This window comes from Chrysemys picta, chromosome 7 (genome assembly GCF_011386835.1).
Source record: "Chrysemys picta bellii isolate R12L10 chromosome 7, ASM1138683v2, whole genome shotgun sequence".
Classification (NCBI taxonomy): Eukaryota; Metazoa; Chordata; order Testudines; family Emydidae; genus Chrysemys; species Chrysemys picta.
Genome location: NC_088797.1, coordinates 122534955 through 122554349, shown reverse-complemented (window position 1 = coordinate 122554349; position 19395 = coordinate 122534955). Strand labels below are relative to the sequence as shown.

Sequence of the window (19395 nt, the reverse complement as noted above, 5' to 3'; positions counted from 1 at the left end):
GTAGGGGCACATTTTAGGTGGTGTTTAGGATTTAGCTGGAGCGGGTGGAGGTGATCATCTGGGCCCCTCTCTCTGGCCTGGTCTGGTTAGGACGTCTCTCAGGATGATGAAGGCCCACGGTCCCAGGGGACAGTGGGGGTGGCAGCCATGATTGCAAAGCTTGCTCCCGGAGCCAATTTTTGAGGACACCAAAGGGAAGTGGTGAGTGGAATAGTCGTATCCCCTCATTATCTTTTCCACTTATTAGACCTAATTTCTGACATACCAATGTTGGTTCATTGATTCCTGGCTGAACACTTTTTGTGTTTACCAAGCATGATCTTAGCACAATCCTTGGGTTACATGAGTAGGCCTTTTAGTTCGGATTAATTCAGGCTACATCTACACTACAGGGGGGAGTTGATTTAAGATACGCAAATTCAGCTACGTGAATAGCGTAGCTGAATTCGACGTATCGCAGCCGACTTACCCCGCTGTGAGGATGGTGGCAAAATCGACCTCTGCGGCTTCCCGTCGATGGCGCTTACTCCCACCTCCGCTGGTGGAGTAAGAGTGTTGATTCGGGGATCGATTGTCGCGTCCCGATGGGACGCGATAAATCGATCCCCGGGAGGTCGATTTCTACCCACCGATTCAGGCGGGTAGTGTAGACCCAGCCTCAGTCTGTGTTGCCTTTGCACCTGGTCCCCATAACATCTGTTGTTATAGGTTCTTGTGACACTTTATGAACTTACACTCACTTTTACAGCTGAGTTCGTAATTAGGGTTAATTGGTAGGCCCGGCTATCCCAGCAAGTCCCACACAGTTGTATAGTGTCGCTATGTGCTGTTGTGTTCCACTCCATAGGAAGCTGCATATCAGTGCTAGGTCAGAAGATCTAATCTAATCTATCTATCTGTATTGGAATGAGAGAGATGTCTTTTCATCTGATATTTCGCCTCCTGTGGAGTGGAGCACATATCAACACTACACAACTCTTTGAGACAGGAAGTGAAGAATATCTCATCCTATTAAGACAGCAGGATGGGGAGGGACTTTATTGAGACAGAGTGTAACTAACCCTCATTTGGATTTTACCAGGACATTCTGAGCGAACACTCATGAATTCTTGCAAAAACAATAAAAGTGGCATGGAATAATTAATGCTATCAGGCAGCCAGGGACTCTGTTTTTATGTCTCATCAGGTGATGGATCAAAGCAAAAATTCCTGATTGTAATGGGCTCGAAGCAAGAGAAACGTCGTGTACTTTTCCTTCACATTTATTTTCTGCTGTTCTTGGAAACAGAAAGTGATTTTTTTTTTTACATTTTAACATTCCTATTTGCCGTTTCTCACAGGCAGCAAAACTATATGGAAAATTGGCAGTTGATGGAATTTCAGCAATTTAATTTTCACACTGTGAGAAAACGTGGTTCATTTGACGAAACAGGAACATTTTACCCCTTTACCAAATTCAGAGTCACTTTGCAAAAAAAGACCGGCTGATTTTTTTTCTGGTATTGCAAGCATCGGAAGGCACAAAGCAAAATAGACATAATCTAAGAATACTTGTCTCTGTGTGTTATACCAATAGAATAAAAACCAGCAGGATCTTATTAAGAGGGATAAGGCAAAGATGCCACATTTATTGTAAATATAATGATAAAGCAAAAGATAAAAGTAAACAACCTTGTTTGACTACTTATTCCTATCACTACTTATTCCTTATACACACACACACATATATATAGATAGATAGATAGATTCATTCACACAGTTATTCATTCAAGTTCTGTATAGGTGTTATAGTTACCAGCCTAGAAGTTGCTCATGCCAAGTTACTGGCCAGCTATCTTGGTCATGAGGATGGAGCCGAGTCTGTGTCAGGGGCACCTGATGCTCCTGGAGGCTGTCAGCAGAACCAGAGACTCAAAATCCTCAATCTTGGGAGTCAATTCTTATATGAATTAATTCCTATGTTAGTCTATGGGAGCTGTTTCATCCTGCTGTTGCTGACTTAATCAGCAGATGGCACATTCCTGGGCACATTCCTGGTGGCTCCAAACTGTCCAAAGTTTGTGTTTCTCATCCTTCCAGGTGATGGGGTGAATCCCAGTTTACCCTCTGGGGGTTCTGGTGGTCCACTTTACACATTCTTCGGCCGATGGATACTCCCTTTCTAGGCTCCACCTCCCTAACAATTCATGTACATCAAGCATTCATCAACATACATTCCATAACTTAACCATATTTTAATTTACTGTCTCCACCACTTTCAGGGTGTGTGCTAATTCATTTGAGACTCCCGGCCTTTTAATCACAGAGGGTGGGGGTCTAGGAGCCATTGCTGTTACAATGAAGTAAAAGTCACTTAACGGCTTATAGTGTTTGTTTACATTGTATCAATTACTTCAAGAACAAAGTCAATTAACTTGTTTGTAAGTTTTACACAGTAATAAAGTATCTTTCACAGGATAGATACAATCAATGGTTTCTACAGACAGTAGCTTACAAGTTTTAACAGAAGACCCCAGAGATTTTTGTACTTGGTGAAACTGTTGGATTTTAAAGTGTGGAGGACAAATTATTGGGGGGTCACTGTCACTTGGGGGAATCACTGTTAGTACCTTCTTTAATATCCCTACATGTGTCCTGTTGGGACCAAATATTCAGCTACAACCTCTGAGCTATGCTCATGCAACTACAAACGTGAGGGAGCACCCAGCCGACACAACTAGACAGCCATCTGTGCATGAAAATTAGGCAGCTGGGTGACCAGAAACCTGATCTGTAGGTGCATAATGGGTTCATACCCTCCTTTTCAGGTACCATCAGTTGTGTGTGCAGCAGTGGGTGTGGTGAAACAGGGCTGCTTGGATCTGGGTTTTTGAGTCAGCCTTTTATAAAGATAGGAGATGTGCAAAAATCTGGATATACTGTTGGTCTGTATTTAAACCTCGCAGAAGTTGGGTTCTTTGAATCCCTGGGTACGGTCAGGCCCATCCTTAGCTCTAAAGGTTAAAGAGGAGGAGTGGTTCTGTACAAGAGCTTCTGTAACAGGCCCTACTGAGTAGACATAGCAGCTCACTAGAGCTACGTCACCTATAAGAGAACCTGAGCCCCCCAGACAATGGGTAGGAGCTCGCTGTTCCCCATTTAATTAGCTCTTCTGAAGGAAACAGAATGAAAGAACGGAGGGCAGGACCAAAAGGCACCGAGTGACCTTCTAATGCCACTGCTCACTCTCCTTCCTAGGTGACCGGTATCCTCGATGAGCAGATTTTGGTGGCGGTATTTCCTGGCCTGCCCACCTCCGCTGAGCTCTTCATACTACCCCACAAAAACACAACGGAGAGGAGGAAAGGCCATGAAGGCGATCTGGAGCAGGTAGCAGCACAGAAGGCAGCTAAGCTCAGAGAACACCTTGCATGGACACACACCACACGCAGAATGCTCCTTTTACGTTTCTCTAAAAGAAGTGCTACCGTTCAGCTGCAGCTATTGGACGTGAGGCCTGTCCCACGTTCAGATAGGCCCTCGCCCAGATGGGGAGTCTATGCAGCATGGGAGACCACGTCGAGCGAGCTTGGGGAACTGGGCACGGAGACCCCTACATGTCTCATTAAGCAAGGCCATTTTAAAAAGAAAAAATAGGCTTTCCCAATGGCTTGTTGAGAGATGCAGAGGAAGCTAAGCTGCGTAACCTTTTTCATGCCATGGTCCATAGCGCCCCCAGTGGCGAGACCCTGTTACAGTAGCGCCTCCCACCGGGCCCTACCCTCTCCATTGCGGCCTGAGGACAATACCCTACCCACCTGACAGTAATGGAAGGAGAGAGGGCAAAGCCATGAGATAACATACTGAGAGGCTCACTAAAAATAAATCAGGCTCTTCCGCTTGCGTATCACTGGTACGAGACCTCTTTATTCTGCAATAGCAATCAGCGCATGCCAACTATATTTGGAAGTTACAGCAGCCATCCATTTAGATAAATAGGTAATTACGGTGATGAATAGGGACTGCGATGTTCAGGCAAGAGGAGAGTTAGAAACAGCAGCGCCAGGCTGCGAAAGCTTTCACGCCAGGATTACTAAGTGATCAAATCAGCTCTTCAAAAGCACACAGAGTGAAATGCTGCAGCAGAAAGTGTTCTCCGGCGCACCACTGGTGTACGGGATATACAGCACAAGCTTCGTGGGAGGCATCCCACAGCTCGCTCGCTCTGCTGCAACTAGGCATTAAGAAACTTGGAGGACCACAGAGAATCTTTAGAAGCTCTTGTTACCTGCTGAGCAAAGTCATCCCTGTGAGATGACACTAGCCGATTGAAAGCCAGCCAGGTCGGTCTCGTAAGCGTGTAGCTCAGTGAGCCTAAGGGATGCAGGAAGGTGTGTTTGGAAAGCCGTGTGTGGGGATCCTCCTGACTTCAGTTGAATTTTATCCTAGAGGGTAGGGCCACGTGCAGTGCCGCAGGGATCTCAGGTTTCTGTGAGTTCTGCTTCCATTGCAACACAATGATCTGTGCGCTGTGACACCACCACATGCTGGACTGCCTGCCCACAAGGAGCCTGCACTCTGCGGCCCCCCATCATTTGAGCAGAGGGAGTGGTTGGGAGTTAAACAGCCTTCAGAACTAGATCCCACCCCTACTTTAACAGGAGCTGCAGGCCTGGAAACAGGGGGGAAAGGAGAGGCTCCAGGCTGGCCCACTGGTCTAGTGACCCATGGTCTGATCCAACCTCCATTGAGCTCAATTAAAAGGTTTCCAGTGACTCCATTGGGCACTGGATCAGGCCCCAAGAGTGTTGATTGGGAGAAAATGAGGGGGATCCCAAAGGATTTTCTTCCTACCCAAGTCTAGCTTTCTTGTGATATATAGGAGGGCAGATTAGATGATCTGGAGTTCCCTTCTGGTCTTAAACTCTGGGACTCTATGATTCTTGATTTCCCTTCCAGTAAAAACATCATAGCACACTCCTGGGGCCTTAAAATTCCACCTCTCCTGCTGGGAGAATCACATGGAACAATACTGAGTTCCTGCAAATGCCCCCCGCCTGCTGCGGGACGGGTTAGGTTTTAGCCTTCCGGAGACTGCATGCGTCCCAAGAGGTTCTGTGGTGCTGGTACTATTGTCCATTTTGACCCCACATATCTCTGATTGGTTCACCAGGTTGTTGAACTCCTCTTTAATGCTCTCAACCAGAACCTGGTCCAGTTTGAGCTGAAGCCTGGCGTCGAAGTCATCGCATACGTCACTCAGTTGACGTTAGGTAAGTGTGGAGTCCCACGTAAGTTGTGCTTCCCCATTACTTCTCACAGGAGCAGGGACACAGACCAGCACGCTACTGGCATATTAATAGATGGACATTGGGAAAAGAGGAGAGTTTCTCAGTCATTCAGGCTCTGGAAGAGGAAGACCAGAGGCTGGCAATTGCATCCGAGCTCCATCCCAGAATTTAAGGAGGAGCCCCCTCTGTGAGCAAAAGAATCCAACCAAAACTGGGTGGCATTGGCACTGCTGTTTGATACGTGGATTGGCTGAGCCAGGTTCTCTGTTTCCTAATGCGAGGGTATGCTCCCCATTACCCGGCCTTCTCCCTCCCCGCACGGGACCCTCCACTAGCCAGTCAGCACTGGAGAAGGGCCAGATCCACATCGTTTGGCTCCAGGTTGGGACTCGAATTGTCAGAGAGTTTGGGGTGCTGTGATGTGGGATCACGGGTTCAGGCCCACGTCTAATCAGAACCTCCAAAGAACTTCCCCTTCGTAACATGTAACCCCCCTCCTTTAATTTGTTTCCTTCCTCAAAGCTTCTCGCAATAAGCTGATACCCTCCCAGCCAAGGCGGGGCTAGATCAGCGAAACTCTCCCTCCTTGGCCGGAAGTGCGTTCGCATAACCTTTGAGGGGGGAGACGGTTTAAAGAAGAGGCATAAAACGTTGGAAGGGGGCTGTTCTTCAGAGGTGCCTGATCAGCTTCAGAGCTTGCTTCCACCAGCCCAACCCTCTCCCGTGACTCTAGGTAGCTCAGCTGAAGAAGAGAAAGAGCTGATTAAACCTCACGTTAGGCAAATGGCTTGGTTAGGCGTTTGCTCCATTCCATGAAGAAACCCCACACTGTGATAAGAAGCTGCAGGGGCTCTAGGAATGGTTCTCTGGTCTTCGTGGTTAGACCCTGAATTTAACCTTCTGCAGGTGGTTCACTGGCCCTTGCCTTCCAATCTGACAACAGAGTATCTACCTACCCTCAGTTCTGTGTTTTTCTCCGACAATCTGAACCATTTACCTCTGTCAGGGAAACACTGTAGTCCAGTGGATAGAACAGAGGCCTGGGGTCCTCCTGGGCTGTAATCTTAGCTCTGTCACAGACTCTCCGTATGACCATGGGCAGGTCACCTTGGCCAAAACTTTTGCACCCCTAACTGGACACCCTTCGGGTCTGAAGCACTCAACACCCACAACTTCAATCATAGCCAATGGGAGTTGGGGTGCTCTGTGCTTCTGAAAATCAGCCCCAAGGTATCTTCAGGTGGGGGCCCAAAATCCGAGACATGCAAAGTCTGCTGCCGCTTTTTAAAATGTGAGAGGTAGTTGCTCCGTGCCTCAGTTTACCCACTTATAAAAATACCATCATTGTGAGGCTTAGTTAATTAATGGATTAATATCTGTAAAGTGTTTTGAGACACTCAGACCTTTTATAAGGCCCTGATCCCGAGCCCAGGGAAATCAGAGGGAGCATTTACATTGACTTCCATGGGCATTGGATCAAGCCCTTATTGCAAATTAGAGCTGGGTGAGGATGAAACGCTTATTCCTAATTAGACGTGGGGGCACTGGGGAGGGGGAGAGAGACCAAGCCACTCAAGAATAGCCCATAGCCTCTGTGGTTAGGGGCACTCGCGTAGGGTGTGAGAGATTCAGGTTCCAGTCCCTGCTCTGCTTGATTCAGACCAGGGACATCAACCTGGGACTCCCATGCCCCAGCTGAGTGCTCCAACAGCTGGAGTCTCTCTCTTTGGCTTTGTCCAGAAATTCCATGCTGGACCTGAGACCCCTTCCCAATGGAAGTTCCATCGAGGCTGATGCAGTCACGTGAAAAGTTTAGATTTCGATAAATCATCATTTTCCAACCAGAAAACATTGCCCCCCAAAATTCCCAGCCGGTTCTATTCTCGCTATAACAGTCCTACACAGGAAGCTGCTGCTCTTTCAATGAGCATGGAACTCAGGAGAGGGAAATCTCGGCATCTGGCGGAGGCACACGTGCCCTGAGAGTGACCCATCTCTACAAATTAGCCCTCATTAAGATTAAGCACTGGCCATCCATCTCCATCTTCACACAACGTCATCGTGCGCCCCTCCAATCCTTGGCAGTCCTGCAGCCCACTGTGCCGTGGCACTCTTAGCCAGAGATGAAAGGCCGGAGACCTTTTAGCTTTTGCTCTTGCTGACCATCCCTTGCAAGTACTTGGCCAGGTCTGACGTGCAATATCTCAGTGATCCCATTAAAGGAAATGGGGTTTCTGGTTCCCGTTGAGTTTGTCCCGTAGAATAACGGGATTCACATTCCTCATTCATGAAATGTTCAGAGAGCCAAGAACTGGCTTAGACCATGGCTTGTGACCTCTCTCCAAGCTATTGCCTTAGGTGGCCATAGGTGGCAGTGGGCAGCCTGACACTGGTTAATTTAAGTCGTTGAGATTGCTTTTATTAGGAAGCAAATTCCTTCTCCGTGGTATAAACGTAAGGCTCCACAACAACAAAAAGCCCCTCTCAGACTGTTCCCTCTGGGGGAGACCCTGGTGGTCAGGGATGGATAGCCAGTTAGAATTAAAGTGTCAAATCTGTACCCAGATCCCCAAGTTCAGGATTCAGTATTTGTTATAAATACTGCAACTGAAAAATTCAGCTCCAGGTGAAGATTGCGGCCAGCCTTCCAGCCTCCCACAATCTAGGGCTGTTTGGGTCCGAGCTTTTGCTCCAGATCCCTCCCTTTACAGCGTTTAGATTCAGGAGCTCCAGCCCTTTTCCAGGAATGAGAGTCTGAGCCGAGCTTTCCGCAGGCTGGGTGCTTCCGTGAAAGTCGGTGGGAGTTCTGAGAACAGGATGCCGGCAGTATCAGCCCCTTCGATTGTCAGAATCAGGGCAGGGACCATGAGTGGCTTGGTCGGTGTAGACTCCTCCATGTCTACGGTGCTATATAAGCAATGGAGAGTTGTAATAATGAACCCGGATCAAATGTTCTTTGCAGGTCCAGGAAAGTTCATCTGCTACTTAAAATCATTTGCAAGAAGCTAAGTGCTGGGATTAAACTCAGGAGTTCTCAGTCCCAGTCTTGCGCACTGACATCTAGGCCATGAGAATTCTGCCCCAGACCAGCTGTGGGAGCAGCTACCCACACAAGGCACTACGTACACTCTATTACAGTGCTTCTCAAAGTCAGGCCGCCGCTTGTTCAGGGAAAGCCCCTGGTGGTCTGGGCCGGTTCGTTTACCTGCCACGTCCGCAGGTTCGGCCGATCGTGGCTTCCACTGGCCATGGTTCGCCGCTCCACGCCAATGGGGGCTACGGGAAGGGCGGCCAGCACGTCCCTCGGCCCGCGCCACTTCCCGCAACCCCCATTGGCCTGGAGCGGCAAACCGCAGCCAGTGGAAGCCACGATCGGCCGAACCTGCAGATGCTGCAGGTAAACGAACCGGCCTGGACCACCAGGGGCTTTCCCTGCACAAGCAGCGGACCGGCTTTGAGAAGCACTGCTCTATTATAAACCGCCCAAACCATATCAATAGAGGTGGGCCAGCGCTGCAAACTGCGGTGGAATTTGGGAAGCAGCAGGGGGCTGTTGGGTTGGAGGGGTTTTGCTCTGGGCTCATCTCCAGCATAAGCTAACACAATAATAACATCTCAGCACCAGTTTTATAGAATCACCCTTCAAAACCTTTATGCCTCTGCTCCAGCCCCAGTGAAAGCTTCAAACGAGACAGCCCGAAGAGTTAACATGGGAGCAGTTAGTTTGTCTGAGCACAGCCTGCTTCTGCCTTGTTATCAGGAGCTGTTACAGGGCAGCGCCAGCTCAAATAGGAGCTTCTCTGTCGAAGGCAGGGGAATTGATTTATCTCATACCAGCTGGATTTGCTCAAACAGCATGTCCCACGCAGCAGAGATAGGAAAGCACGTGCTGCAAAGAGAGAACCAGGTTCGGCTGCCTGGTGCTGTCAAGGTTGATTCCCCACTCTGGCACTTCGAGTGCGGAAAGTGGGGACCCGCAAGGACACTAAAATGAATACTGGCCACTCCAGGCTTGTATTAAACTCCCACGGTTACAGCTTTTCTCTGATCTTGGCTAGGCAGATGCTGCCACCACCCAAATGCAAAACCCCTTGGAACACATGGGGTACCCTCAAGCCCTTTCACACACAGCTCCTCCAGGGAAAAGCTGAGAAAGGAAAACAAAGAAATCAGCTATTGCCACCAGCTAATTAAAAAAACATGTGCACAAACCTCTTAGGACACCAAAAATCCAATCCTGTTCTTAAAAAATTTGATTAAAAACAAAAAGAAAGAAAATACATCTGGCTCCTAGGCTTTTACTAGATTTAAAAATCCCACTTACAAAAATTAAACATCGAGAATAACCTTCTTGAGGTCCAGCGTAAAGGTTACAAGCAAAACAAAAGCATTGGGGTTAGCACAGAGGAGTCCACGAGCCATAAGAAATAAACAGAAATAAACCTAATCGCGTCTTCCTACACATTTTCTAATCTACTTGCATATCTGGGTCTCCAGATAAGCAATCTCTAGGTATGATTCTGATGATTTTCACACCTGGCCTTCAGCTTCTCACAGCATAACTGATGCCCTGTTCCCTCTTCCCTGGAGAACAACAACAGACACAAAGGGAAAGTTTTTTCCCAGTTTTAAAAAGTTCTAGCCTTCCCATTGGCTCTTTCGGTCAGGTGCCCACTCCCTTCCTTTACCTGTGGACTGTTTAACCCTTTACAGGTAAAGCAAGTAGAGAACAGCTACTAACAGGGATTACATAGCTAACTGGCTGGCTCAGTGTCCATAAAAGGGAGCTATCCCCCCCCCCCTTCATTTATCAAAGGTGCCCAGACCCCCCTGGTTAATGACTTCCCTATATAATTGTCTGCCCTTTCTCTTTGCAGCGCCTCTCGTGGACTCCAGCACCGGGCACAGCAGTTCAGCGATGCTGATGTTGTTGTCTGTGGTCTTTGTCGGCTTGGCTGTTTTTTTAATCTACAAATTTAAAAGGTATGTTGAGACGCTATCCAGGGAGGCAGCTGTTTCCAAGGAAGCCTGGCAAAGGGATGCTGAAAATCTGGAGTTTAGAGCAGGAGAGCCGCGCTCCTTGGTATGGGGGTCTAGGATTGAATGACAGACGGGATTTGGGGCCAGAACCTCCTTTGACCTGTATAGTTCCCTTGTCTTCCGTGGAGCTGTGTCAGTTTCCATCAGCTGGAAATCCAGCCTCTTAGCTTCAGTGCAGCTACCCTGATTTACGTCAGCAGAGTCTGTGATCCACTGCAGTCAGTGGTGCCCCACCTGTTTACCCCAGCTGAGAAGCTAGCCCTTGGCTTAGACTGATTTAGGATTCTCAGTAATGTAATTACCCTCCCCTCACCAAAAAGATGAAATGTGCTTGTCTGCAAGGGCTGTGACAGACGCTGGACTTGCTGCCACATTTCCAGTAGGCCAGGCAGTCGAAGCTACTGCCAAGTGGACAATGACTTACCCAGGTACGAGGTGCACAGACAGTACATCCAAAATATGGCCGCCCATTAGGATTGCCGACCTGCAGTGTTCTGCTGTGATTGGACAGCTGGGACCTAGTGGCGTTTTCTTATCTTAGCGATGATGGACAATGATTTACATACCAGGGGGGTGGAAGGACAAAGGATAACCTGAGGTTTTGCCAGCTCAGTGCACTGCTTTGCACTTTGCATTGGCGTTCACACTTACAAAAAGCAAGGGTCAAGCAAGCATCTCCCAAGGGGGTAGCGTTTTACAGCCGCTTTGCACAGGTGGAGGCACAGGAGAATCAAGCCCTTGATATTTGTTTCCTGTTGCTGCCTGGTCCCAGGAGATGAGCTTTGTCTCCACATGTTGCTCACCACAGTTAATCCCTGTATTCAGCCTGAATGCAATGTAGTCCCTCCCCTGCCGAGTGCTAGCATTAGAATGCAGAAGCCCTCCCTTGAGCAGTGTACACATGATGTTGTGGGAGCCAGTGTTAATCACCCTCTGTTACTTCCACATCACGTCTGCCCTGCTCTCAAATCAACAGATGATTTTTTTTCCCCACGTAACTCACTGTGAATGCTCATTGGGACCTGAAAAATCAAGTTGTGTCTTGCATCAGCGCTAGAGATGGGCTTGAACCAGGACCCGAGTTTGAACAGCCCTCAGTATAGAGGGCCCGGGGCTGTTCAAAATCCAAATTCAGCGGATCATTCGGTATCCGTACATAACGTAGAACCTGCTACCATCTCCCACAGCTGTTGTGACCCGACAGGGAGCTTGTCTGTGTCTGACACGCAGAGAACAGATACTTCCATGTTAAGTGCGAAGGTGCCAGAAACAGACTTTAATATAAACACCCCGTTCCCGAGCAGCAGTCAGGACATGCGTTGTGTCCATTATACTCTGCTGTCTCAAGTTATCAAAGAAAACTATGGGACAAGTGTGATTTGTTTGCTGAATGGCTGCCTAATAGGGATGCGTCTCAGGCAGATGGAGCTTCTTAGGGTAATCTTTGCACCCAGTAAGGTTCCTGCCGTGTTAAATGTGCTGCATGCCCAGATCCAGCCCCGCCGCTGTCTGTACTGTACTGGAACTACAGATTAGATCTGATTTTTTGATTCCAGGCATGAACACGTTTTAAGCTTCTAACTCCCAAACCAGAGCCTTTCTCTCTGACTGTTCTTCAGCACCATGTAAGGCATTACTGGGTTGTAGACAGCCTGGGGTCTCGAGAGTGGAAAGCGGTCACTCAGAGGGGCCTGGACTATACGCTCCAAATTGAAATCAATATCGTTGTACTTATAAAAAGGAAAAGCCGCTCGTTTCTGAGCTTTTTAAATTGGAATTGGCTGGTACCATTGCCTAAGGGCTTGATCCAAAGCCCACTGAAGTCAATGGGAATCGAGTGCTCTGATCCTACGTCCCTTGAAGTGAGTGGGAAAGCTTCCATTGATTTCAGGAGAGTAGGATCAAGCCCTTTGTGCCCAGGTTTTTCCTCTGCTCAGATGCAGCGTTTCAGCCTCCTACGCTTGTCAAGTTGATAGCACAAAGCCACTTCGCTGTTCCTCTCTGCTCCCGCGCTGTGATGAAATGCAGCTTGCCAATGGAGTGCTGGCCCTGCTCCTGTGCATGGGATGCTATTCCAGGGACAGGAGGCACAGTGAGATGACACCTCTGTCCTAGAATGTGGGCACCAGAGGCTGGACGTCTATCGAACCTTCCCCTCGGAGTGATGCAAAATCCCAAATCTTTCCTCCCTGGCCTGTGGCCCCACATGAGGCTTTCTGATCGAGTTGTGTCTGGGTGGTTAAATCAGAGCTTGTTAAACGGGTTCTAGGACTATGTTATTAGCTGCTTCGTCCAAACCAACACACACCGCTGCAAATGACAAAGGTTGGGGTGAAATCCGGAACCCCGAGTGCCGGGTCACGGAGCAGAAAACACGCTCAAACCCCAAGCCCGTTGCCTCTTTGGCTTAGAAATTAAAGCATGCTGTCGACGGAGAAATGGGCGTAAGGTAAATGCTCGTCTCCCACTTCCTCCGAGCTGTCGGTCCGTCGGCAGTGTGTACTTTTCTGATTCGCTAGAATCACTGTCTGAATACCGAGCTTCTGTTTAGAGAAGGGGGGAGCATGTGGCTGCATGAATTTTTAATTCTGCGAATGTATAGAATTGGCACGCCGCTGGCTTCCACGCAGCCTCCTTATTATGGGTCCGTAAGTCATAGACTCAGCAGACGCGTTAGAGATCCCTGCTGCAACCTGTTCTCCCAGCTTGGAACCCTGGCTGTGAAAGGAGTGTGAGTATGTGGAGCTCACCCATTACAGGGATCAGAGAATCATAGGACTGGAAGGGACCTCGAGAGATCATCTAGTCTAGACCCCCGGACTCATGGCAGGACTGATTATTATCTAGACCATCCCTGACAGGTGTTTGTCTAACCTGCTCTTAAAATTTCCAATGATGGAGATTCCAAACCTCCCTAGGCAATTTATTCCAGTGCTTAACCCCCCTGATAGTTAGGAAGTCTTTCCTAATGTCCAACCTACACCGCCCTTGCTGCAATTTAAGCCCATTGCTTCTTATCCTATCCTCAGAGGTTAAGCGGAATCATTTTTCTCCCTCCTCCTTGTAACAATCTTGTATGTAGGTGAAAACTGTTCTCATGGCCCCTCTCAGCCTTCTCTTCTCCAGACTAAACAAACCCAATGTTTTCAATCTTCCCTCATAGGTCCGGTTTTCTAGACCTTTAATCATTTTTGTTGCTCTTCTCTGGACTTTCTCCAATTTGTCCACATCTTTCCTGAAATGTGGCACCCAGAACTGGACACAATACTCCAGTTGAGGCTGTTTCAGCGCATAATTATTACTTCTCGTGTCTTGCTTACAACACTCCTGCTAATACATCCCAGAAGGATGTTTGCTTTTTTTGCAACAGTATTACACTGTTGACTCATATTTAGCTTGTGATCCACTATGAGCCCCAGATCCCTTTCCGCGGTACTCCTTCCTAGGCAGTCATTTCCCATTTTGTATGTGTGCAACTGATTGTTCCTTCCTAAGTGGAGTACTTTGCATTAGTCCCTATTGAATTTCATCCTATTTACTTCAGACCATTTCTCCAGTTTGTCCAGATCATTTTGAATTATAATCTATCCTCCAAAGCACTTGCAACCCTCCCAGCTTGGTATTGTCGGCAAATGTTATAAAGGTACTCTCTATGCCATTATCTAAATCACTGATGAAGATATTGAACAGACCCAGAACTGATCCCTCCCGGCGGGACCCAACTCGTTATGCCCTTCCAGAATGACTGTGAACCACTGATAACTACTCTCTGGGAAGGGTTTTCCAACCAGTTATGCACCCACCTTATAGGAGCTCCATCTAGGTTACATTTCCCTAGTTTATTTATGAGAAGGTCATGTGAGACAGTATCAAAAGTTTTACTAAAGTCAAGATATACCACGTCTACTGCTTTCCCCCCATCCACAAGGCTTGTTTCCCTGACAAAGAAAGCTATCGGGTTGGTTTGACATGATTTGTTCTTGACAAATCCATGCTGACTCTTACTTATCACCTTATTATCTTCTAGGTGTTTGCAAACCGATTGCTTCATTATTTGATCCATTATCTTTCTGGGTACTGAAGTTAAGCTGACTGGTCTGTGATTCCCTGGGTTGTCCTTTTCTTATAGATTGGCACTATATTTGCACCTTGGGGGACTCTGAGGGCAGATGTGTGATGGGATAATGCAGAGGGGTTGTTTGTGTGTGTGGATTTGTTTTCTCCCTGGTTCCCAGAGGCAGCTGGAGGCTTTGTTGCACGCGGCAGCAGAGAACTCTTTTACACACACACACACACACACACACACACACACACAGCTCGCGATTTAAGACAGTAACTTTCCTACTGCTGCTTCCTTTGAAAACAGAGCTGAGGTTCCCTGGAGCTACATCTGGAGTGTTCTGGGCCCTTTGATCCTAACTGGAGTTTTCCTGTTCACTCTCAAACCTTGATTGGACTGTTCAGGCCCCTTTCAGGGTCTGGTTCCCTTCACCCGATGGATAGAGCCTTCTCCTACCCCTTATCCATTGCTGGAGAGTTTTGCACCGTCTTCCTGGTGTGCTCTTCCCCTTCATCCCTTGCTGGACTTGTTTGCACCCTTACACCTGGTTGGGTCTATTCTATTCTTCCCCTGCCCTGCCCATTTACCCTGCTTGGTACATTCTTTGTCCATTATTATTGGCAAAAATTCTTGGGTATAGTTGGTGGCTGTTGTTTTATTCTCCAGACCCGAAGCTGTCACTGGTGGCGGTGGTGGGAATCTCTGGACTGTATTGGTTGGGAAAGCAGCCTCCAGAATACGAAGGGAATGTAAGCCATGCAGGGCTGTTTACCTGAGTCTGCAGACAGCCTAAAATAATAGCTCACAGGTGTGAGCCTCCCAATCATCTCCGCAAGGGGTGGACACCAAAGCCTCATGACGAGCATTGGCCTGTAAGCACCGTTAACTCTTCTGCTGCTGCTCAAGGCATGCAGTGAACAATCACAGAACTGCGATGTGTGGACTTTGCTGTAGAATAGAGACGCGTTTTATATTTTTAAGTGATAGCCTCATGAGCCGAAGCTCACCTTTCCCTGCCAGGTGTTCGGTGAGTCCTGTTCCTTATCAGTGCGTACCCAGGCTGAGCAGAGTGGCTGCACTTAGCAGAGGTTTGCTCTTTTTCTCCCAAAAGAGATGGGGAAAGAGAGTGTGTGAGGGGCTTGGTCAACACTTGAAAGATAGAGGCATGTGAGAAAGCCACACTCCTGACCGCCCTAGCTCTGCTGCCATGACCCCCAGTGCAGACGCAGCTACATCAACAGGAGAGTACCACTAGTGGAAACCCTCCTGTTGGTGTAAGCTGTGTCTTCTCTGCAGGGCTATGCCAAATCTCCATAGTGAAGACACACCCTGAGAGAGAGAGAGAGCGTGGGAATTCAAGAGGAGAACATGAACACTTTTCACTTCTCCTGAACATGACAAATATATCCTGATGTCTGCTGATAACAAAGAAATGTCAAGTTAACATGACAGCACCGGAGATTTGGAGAAAGAATTTCACGGGTGTAAATCAGCACAGATCTAGTGAGGCCAATAGGGCCGAGCCAATTTACACCCGAGAGGATCTGACTCGTTTTGGCACATTCGGCAGCAAAGAAGTTAACATCCAGAGGTGGCCCTTGACCGAGCCTCCTTTGAAGCCATCGGCTGTTGCTCTGCCTTATCCCTGGAGTGGCACGAATGGGGTCCTTTCAGAGGGGTGGGTTGTCTAAAAGCCAGCCCCCGGGAGGGAACTACACACAAACCCCACTAACAAGCTCTGGGATCCAAACGCTGTTCCTATGGTTCTGAAATGGCCAGCGCTTCTAGGGCTCCTCCACTCTTCAGGCAGGTCACTTATTTCTCCATGCTTCCCCATTCCTCACCTGCAAAAGGAGGATAATAAAACCGTTCTTCTGCCTTTTCCCTGTCTTATCCATTCTGATTAGTAGCTCTTTGGGACAAGGATCATTTCTTACTATACGTATGTGCAACACCTAGCAATGGAGCTTGGTTGAAGCCTCCAAGTGCTACCAGAATCCAAAGGATGATAATTCATTGGTCAATCACTAAAGAGCCAACATACTCTCCATACTACGTCACATCCTGCCAGGTGCTAAACACCCCTGAGAGGTGCTGGGTGCATTTAACTCCTGTGGGAATCAGTGGACATTTCCTTGGCACCTTGAAGGATCAGGCTTCATGACTCCAGCATACTTTCCCTATGCATAGAATAGTTCGTAGCCACAGTGTCTTGGTTACCATGCCGTGGGGGCTATTCCTGGTTTGGGCAGGGATGGTGTCCCTAGCCTCTGTTTGCCAGAAGCTGGGAATGGGCGACAGGGGATGGATCACTTGATGATTCCCTGTTCTGTTCATTCTCTCTGAGGCACCTGGCACTGGCCACTGTCAGAAGACAGGATACCGGGCTAGATGGACCATTGGACTGACCCAGTATGGCCGTTCTTATGTTCTTAAGGTTTAATTGCTCTAATGAGCTCAGTTCTGCTATGCCAAAGGTCACCACCTGAAAAAGGCCTCTTGCTTTGCTTTCCCGGCCAGGAAAATCCCGTGGGTTAACATCTACGCTCAAGTCCAGCACGACAAGGAACAGGAGATGATCGGTTCCGTCAGCCAAAGCGAAAGTGCCCCCAAGATCGCACTGACCGAGTTCACTGACCCTGAGGAGCTAATGGAGAAAGAACTGGATACACGGGTTATAGGTAAGGCACGACTGCCTCTCGGCGAGCAGTGATCAACCTGGAGAGCACGCTGGCCCTGGAGATACTGGCAGAATCCAGGTCACCAGGGTTCAGGAAAGCTAATGGACAATGGCCTGGGTAGCAAAGGCACCTCAGGGTGTGAATGGGATGGGACACCTCGCTGCAGGGGCGTCCGTATTCACATGCACAGAGTTGAACTGATGGCCACATCTTGGGTCAGGAAGAATTTCCCCTCCAGAGCGGGGAGCCTGGGTTATGTTGCACTTTCCTCTGTTCTCGGCCTTTTCCATACTGGGATTCCCCCTTCCCAGCTAGCCGGGACCCCACTGCCGTTTAGCAATGGGTGATGGCTTATTGGGGAGGGGTGTTGTGAGCCTCCCACATGTGTATGATCTTGACTCCCATGATGTTGGGGTGGGGGATTTAGCCCAAGGCTGGGAACCCTAGAGCAAGCCCAGTTAGGTTCAGGCGGGCTTATCCCATGTGATCAGTTTCCTACTATTGCAAGAAGTGTGGGGTACGTCCCCCCACCGCCCACCGAATTCTCTCCCTAGGCTCAGACTGTGTCCTGCTGCACTGTGGCTCATCTGCACCCATTGCCCATGGGCAAGAGGCGACAGATTGGGCTGTTTCCTGAGCTACCCTGACCCTTTTCTCCCTCTTGTCTTCGCAGGAAGCATCTCGACAATTGCTAACAGCGAAAGCACAAAGGAAATCCCCAACTGCACTAGTGTTTAATAGCGAGAATCCACTTGGTCTACAGCATTTCTGGCTTTTTATTTGTAATTATTATTATTATTGTTATAATTATTATTATTAAAAAAAGAAAATGATGCATCATTATCATCATTTGGGGGCGGGGCTGGGGAGAGGTGTTTTGTTTACCAGGGCCACATTCATAAACAGCAGGTAGATGTTCAGCATTTGGAAAATTCCCATTGGTTAAACATGACGATTGTAGGCCGAGACTACAGGGCTAAGGGATTTGAGTGCCCAGTTTAAGTTAAAATGACTGGGAATCATGTGTTTAAATCTCCTAGGTGGATCTGAACACCTCAGCTGAACTGTTACAGGCAAACGATCCACTTCCCGCCTCCACACCCCACAGTAAATGAACAGCCTAAGACACGGGTGTTGACTCTGCAACATGCGGAGTGCCCTCAGCTCCCAGTGACTTGCAGGTCTTAGCCGCATCGGGCCCACTCAATTGACTCTCCTTGTCCTTTGATGGGGAAACAAACCGAGTGATGTTAACCCTTTGGGCTCTGAAGCTGGCGAGCGGGATGCACAACTTTATGAATGAGGCTCCAACCTGTGCATGTGACTAGCGAGGATACCGATGGCATACTGTAGATAATTCCAGTGTAAATAACTTTTTATTTCTTGGGAAATAATTTAATGTTTAGTAAAAGAAAAGTTTTCAAAAAAACCCCCACACCCCCACACAAACACACCAACCAGCCCACCAAGGACCCCATGTGAGTTCTTGCGCGACACATGGGTTCTGAATATATTCCAGTTGTCTGTCGTATTTAACTCTTTCAGCCCTCTCTATGTTACACGGTGGTGTTTCTTTTTGCATAACAGGAAGGATTTTTTTTAGGGGGGGAGGTGTGATTAAGAAGAGGGAACGAGGATTTCATAACACCCCTTAACAGTGTGCATTGGGTTTTCACCCCAGTCCTAGAGCTAAGCCACTGCCCGTAGACTTCCAGTGCAGAATCTGGTGTCACTGGGTCGAGAACATGACGGAAGTGAGGAGAAAGGATCTTGATCTCAATGATGGGCAAACCTCAAAGTAGGTTTGAACAGGCTTCCGAAAGCCGGGCCTGATCCTACAACCCCTGCTCGCAATGGGCCAGATTCTGATATCCTTATTCGCACTGAGGAGTACCTTTGAGTAGTCTCTCTGAAGTCACGCTCCGGAGGAAAGAGCACTTCCATGAGAGTAAAGGTATCAGAATGTGGCCTGACGCAATGCTGCGTGGAATTAGGGACCGTTTGGGGGAATAAGGGTTACAGGCTCAAGCCTGGTGCAAAGCTGAATCTACATTTTCTCCAAACCTCCTGAGACGGTAAAGCTGAGCTGGGGGTTCTCCTAGAAAGAGGCTTCCTTACCGGGCTTCCAGGGCAGCTGCTTGCAGGCCTGGCTGGAAATGCTGCACGAACAACTTTTGATGGTTGGTGCTGCCTGGCCAAAACACGGCATGAGGAAAGGCGGCATGAAAACGGGATCAAAGGATGGGAAGTTCTCTGCAGGTTTTAGAACCTTCTGAGCTCTTCGGTTCCGGTTCCGAACTGGGAGAGCGTTCCGAGCAGGAGGAAATGGGCCCAGTCCTGCCAG

The 19395-nt window shown here is 48.4% G+C and overlaps 1 protein-coding gene across 3 annotated transcripts in view; it reads left to right on the top strand.

Moving 5' to 3' along the window:
• Positions 1-18154, top strand: part of SORCS3 (sortilin related VPS10 domain containing receptor 3) — a 530373-nt gene extending 512219 nt beyond the window's left edge. For all 3 annotated transcript variants that reach the window (XM_065552531.1, XM_005303514.5, XM_065552530.1), the window contains exons 23-27: positions 3238-3369; positions 5153-5252; positions 10148-10253; positions 16891-17051; positions 17725-18154. In XM_065552531.1, coding sequence (XP_065408603.1) covers positions 3238-3369; positions 5153-5252; positions 10148-10253; positions 16891-17051; positions 17725-17789 — 564 coding nt within the window. In that variant the 3' untranslated portion in view covers positions 17790-18154. The remainder of the gene's footprint in view (positions 1-3237; positions 3370-5152; positions 5253-10147; positions 10254-16890; positions 17052-17724) is intronic.
• The last annotated feature ends 1241 nt before the right edge of the window (positions 18155-19395 follow it).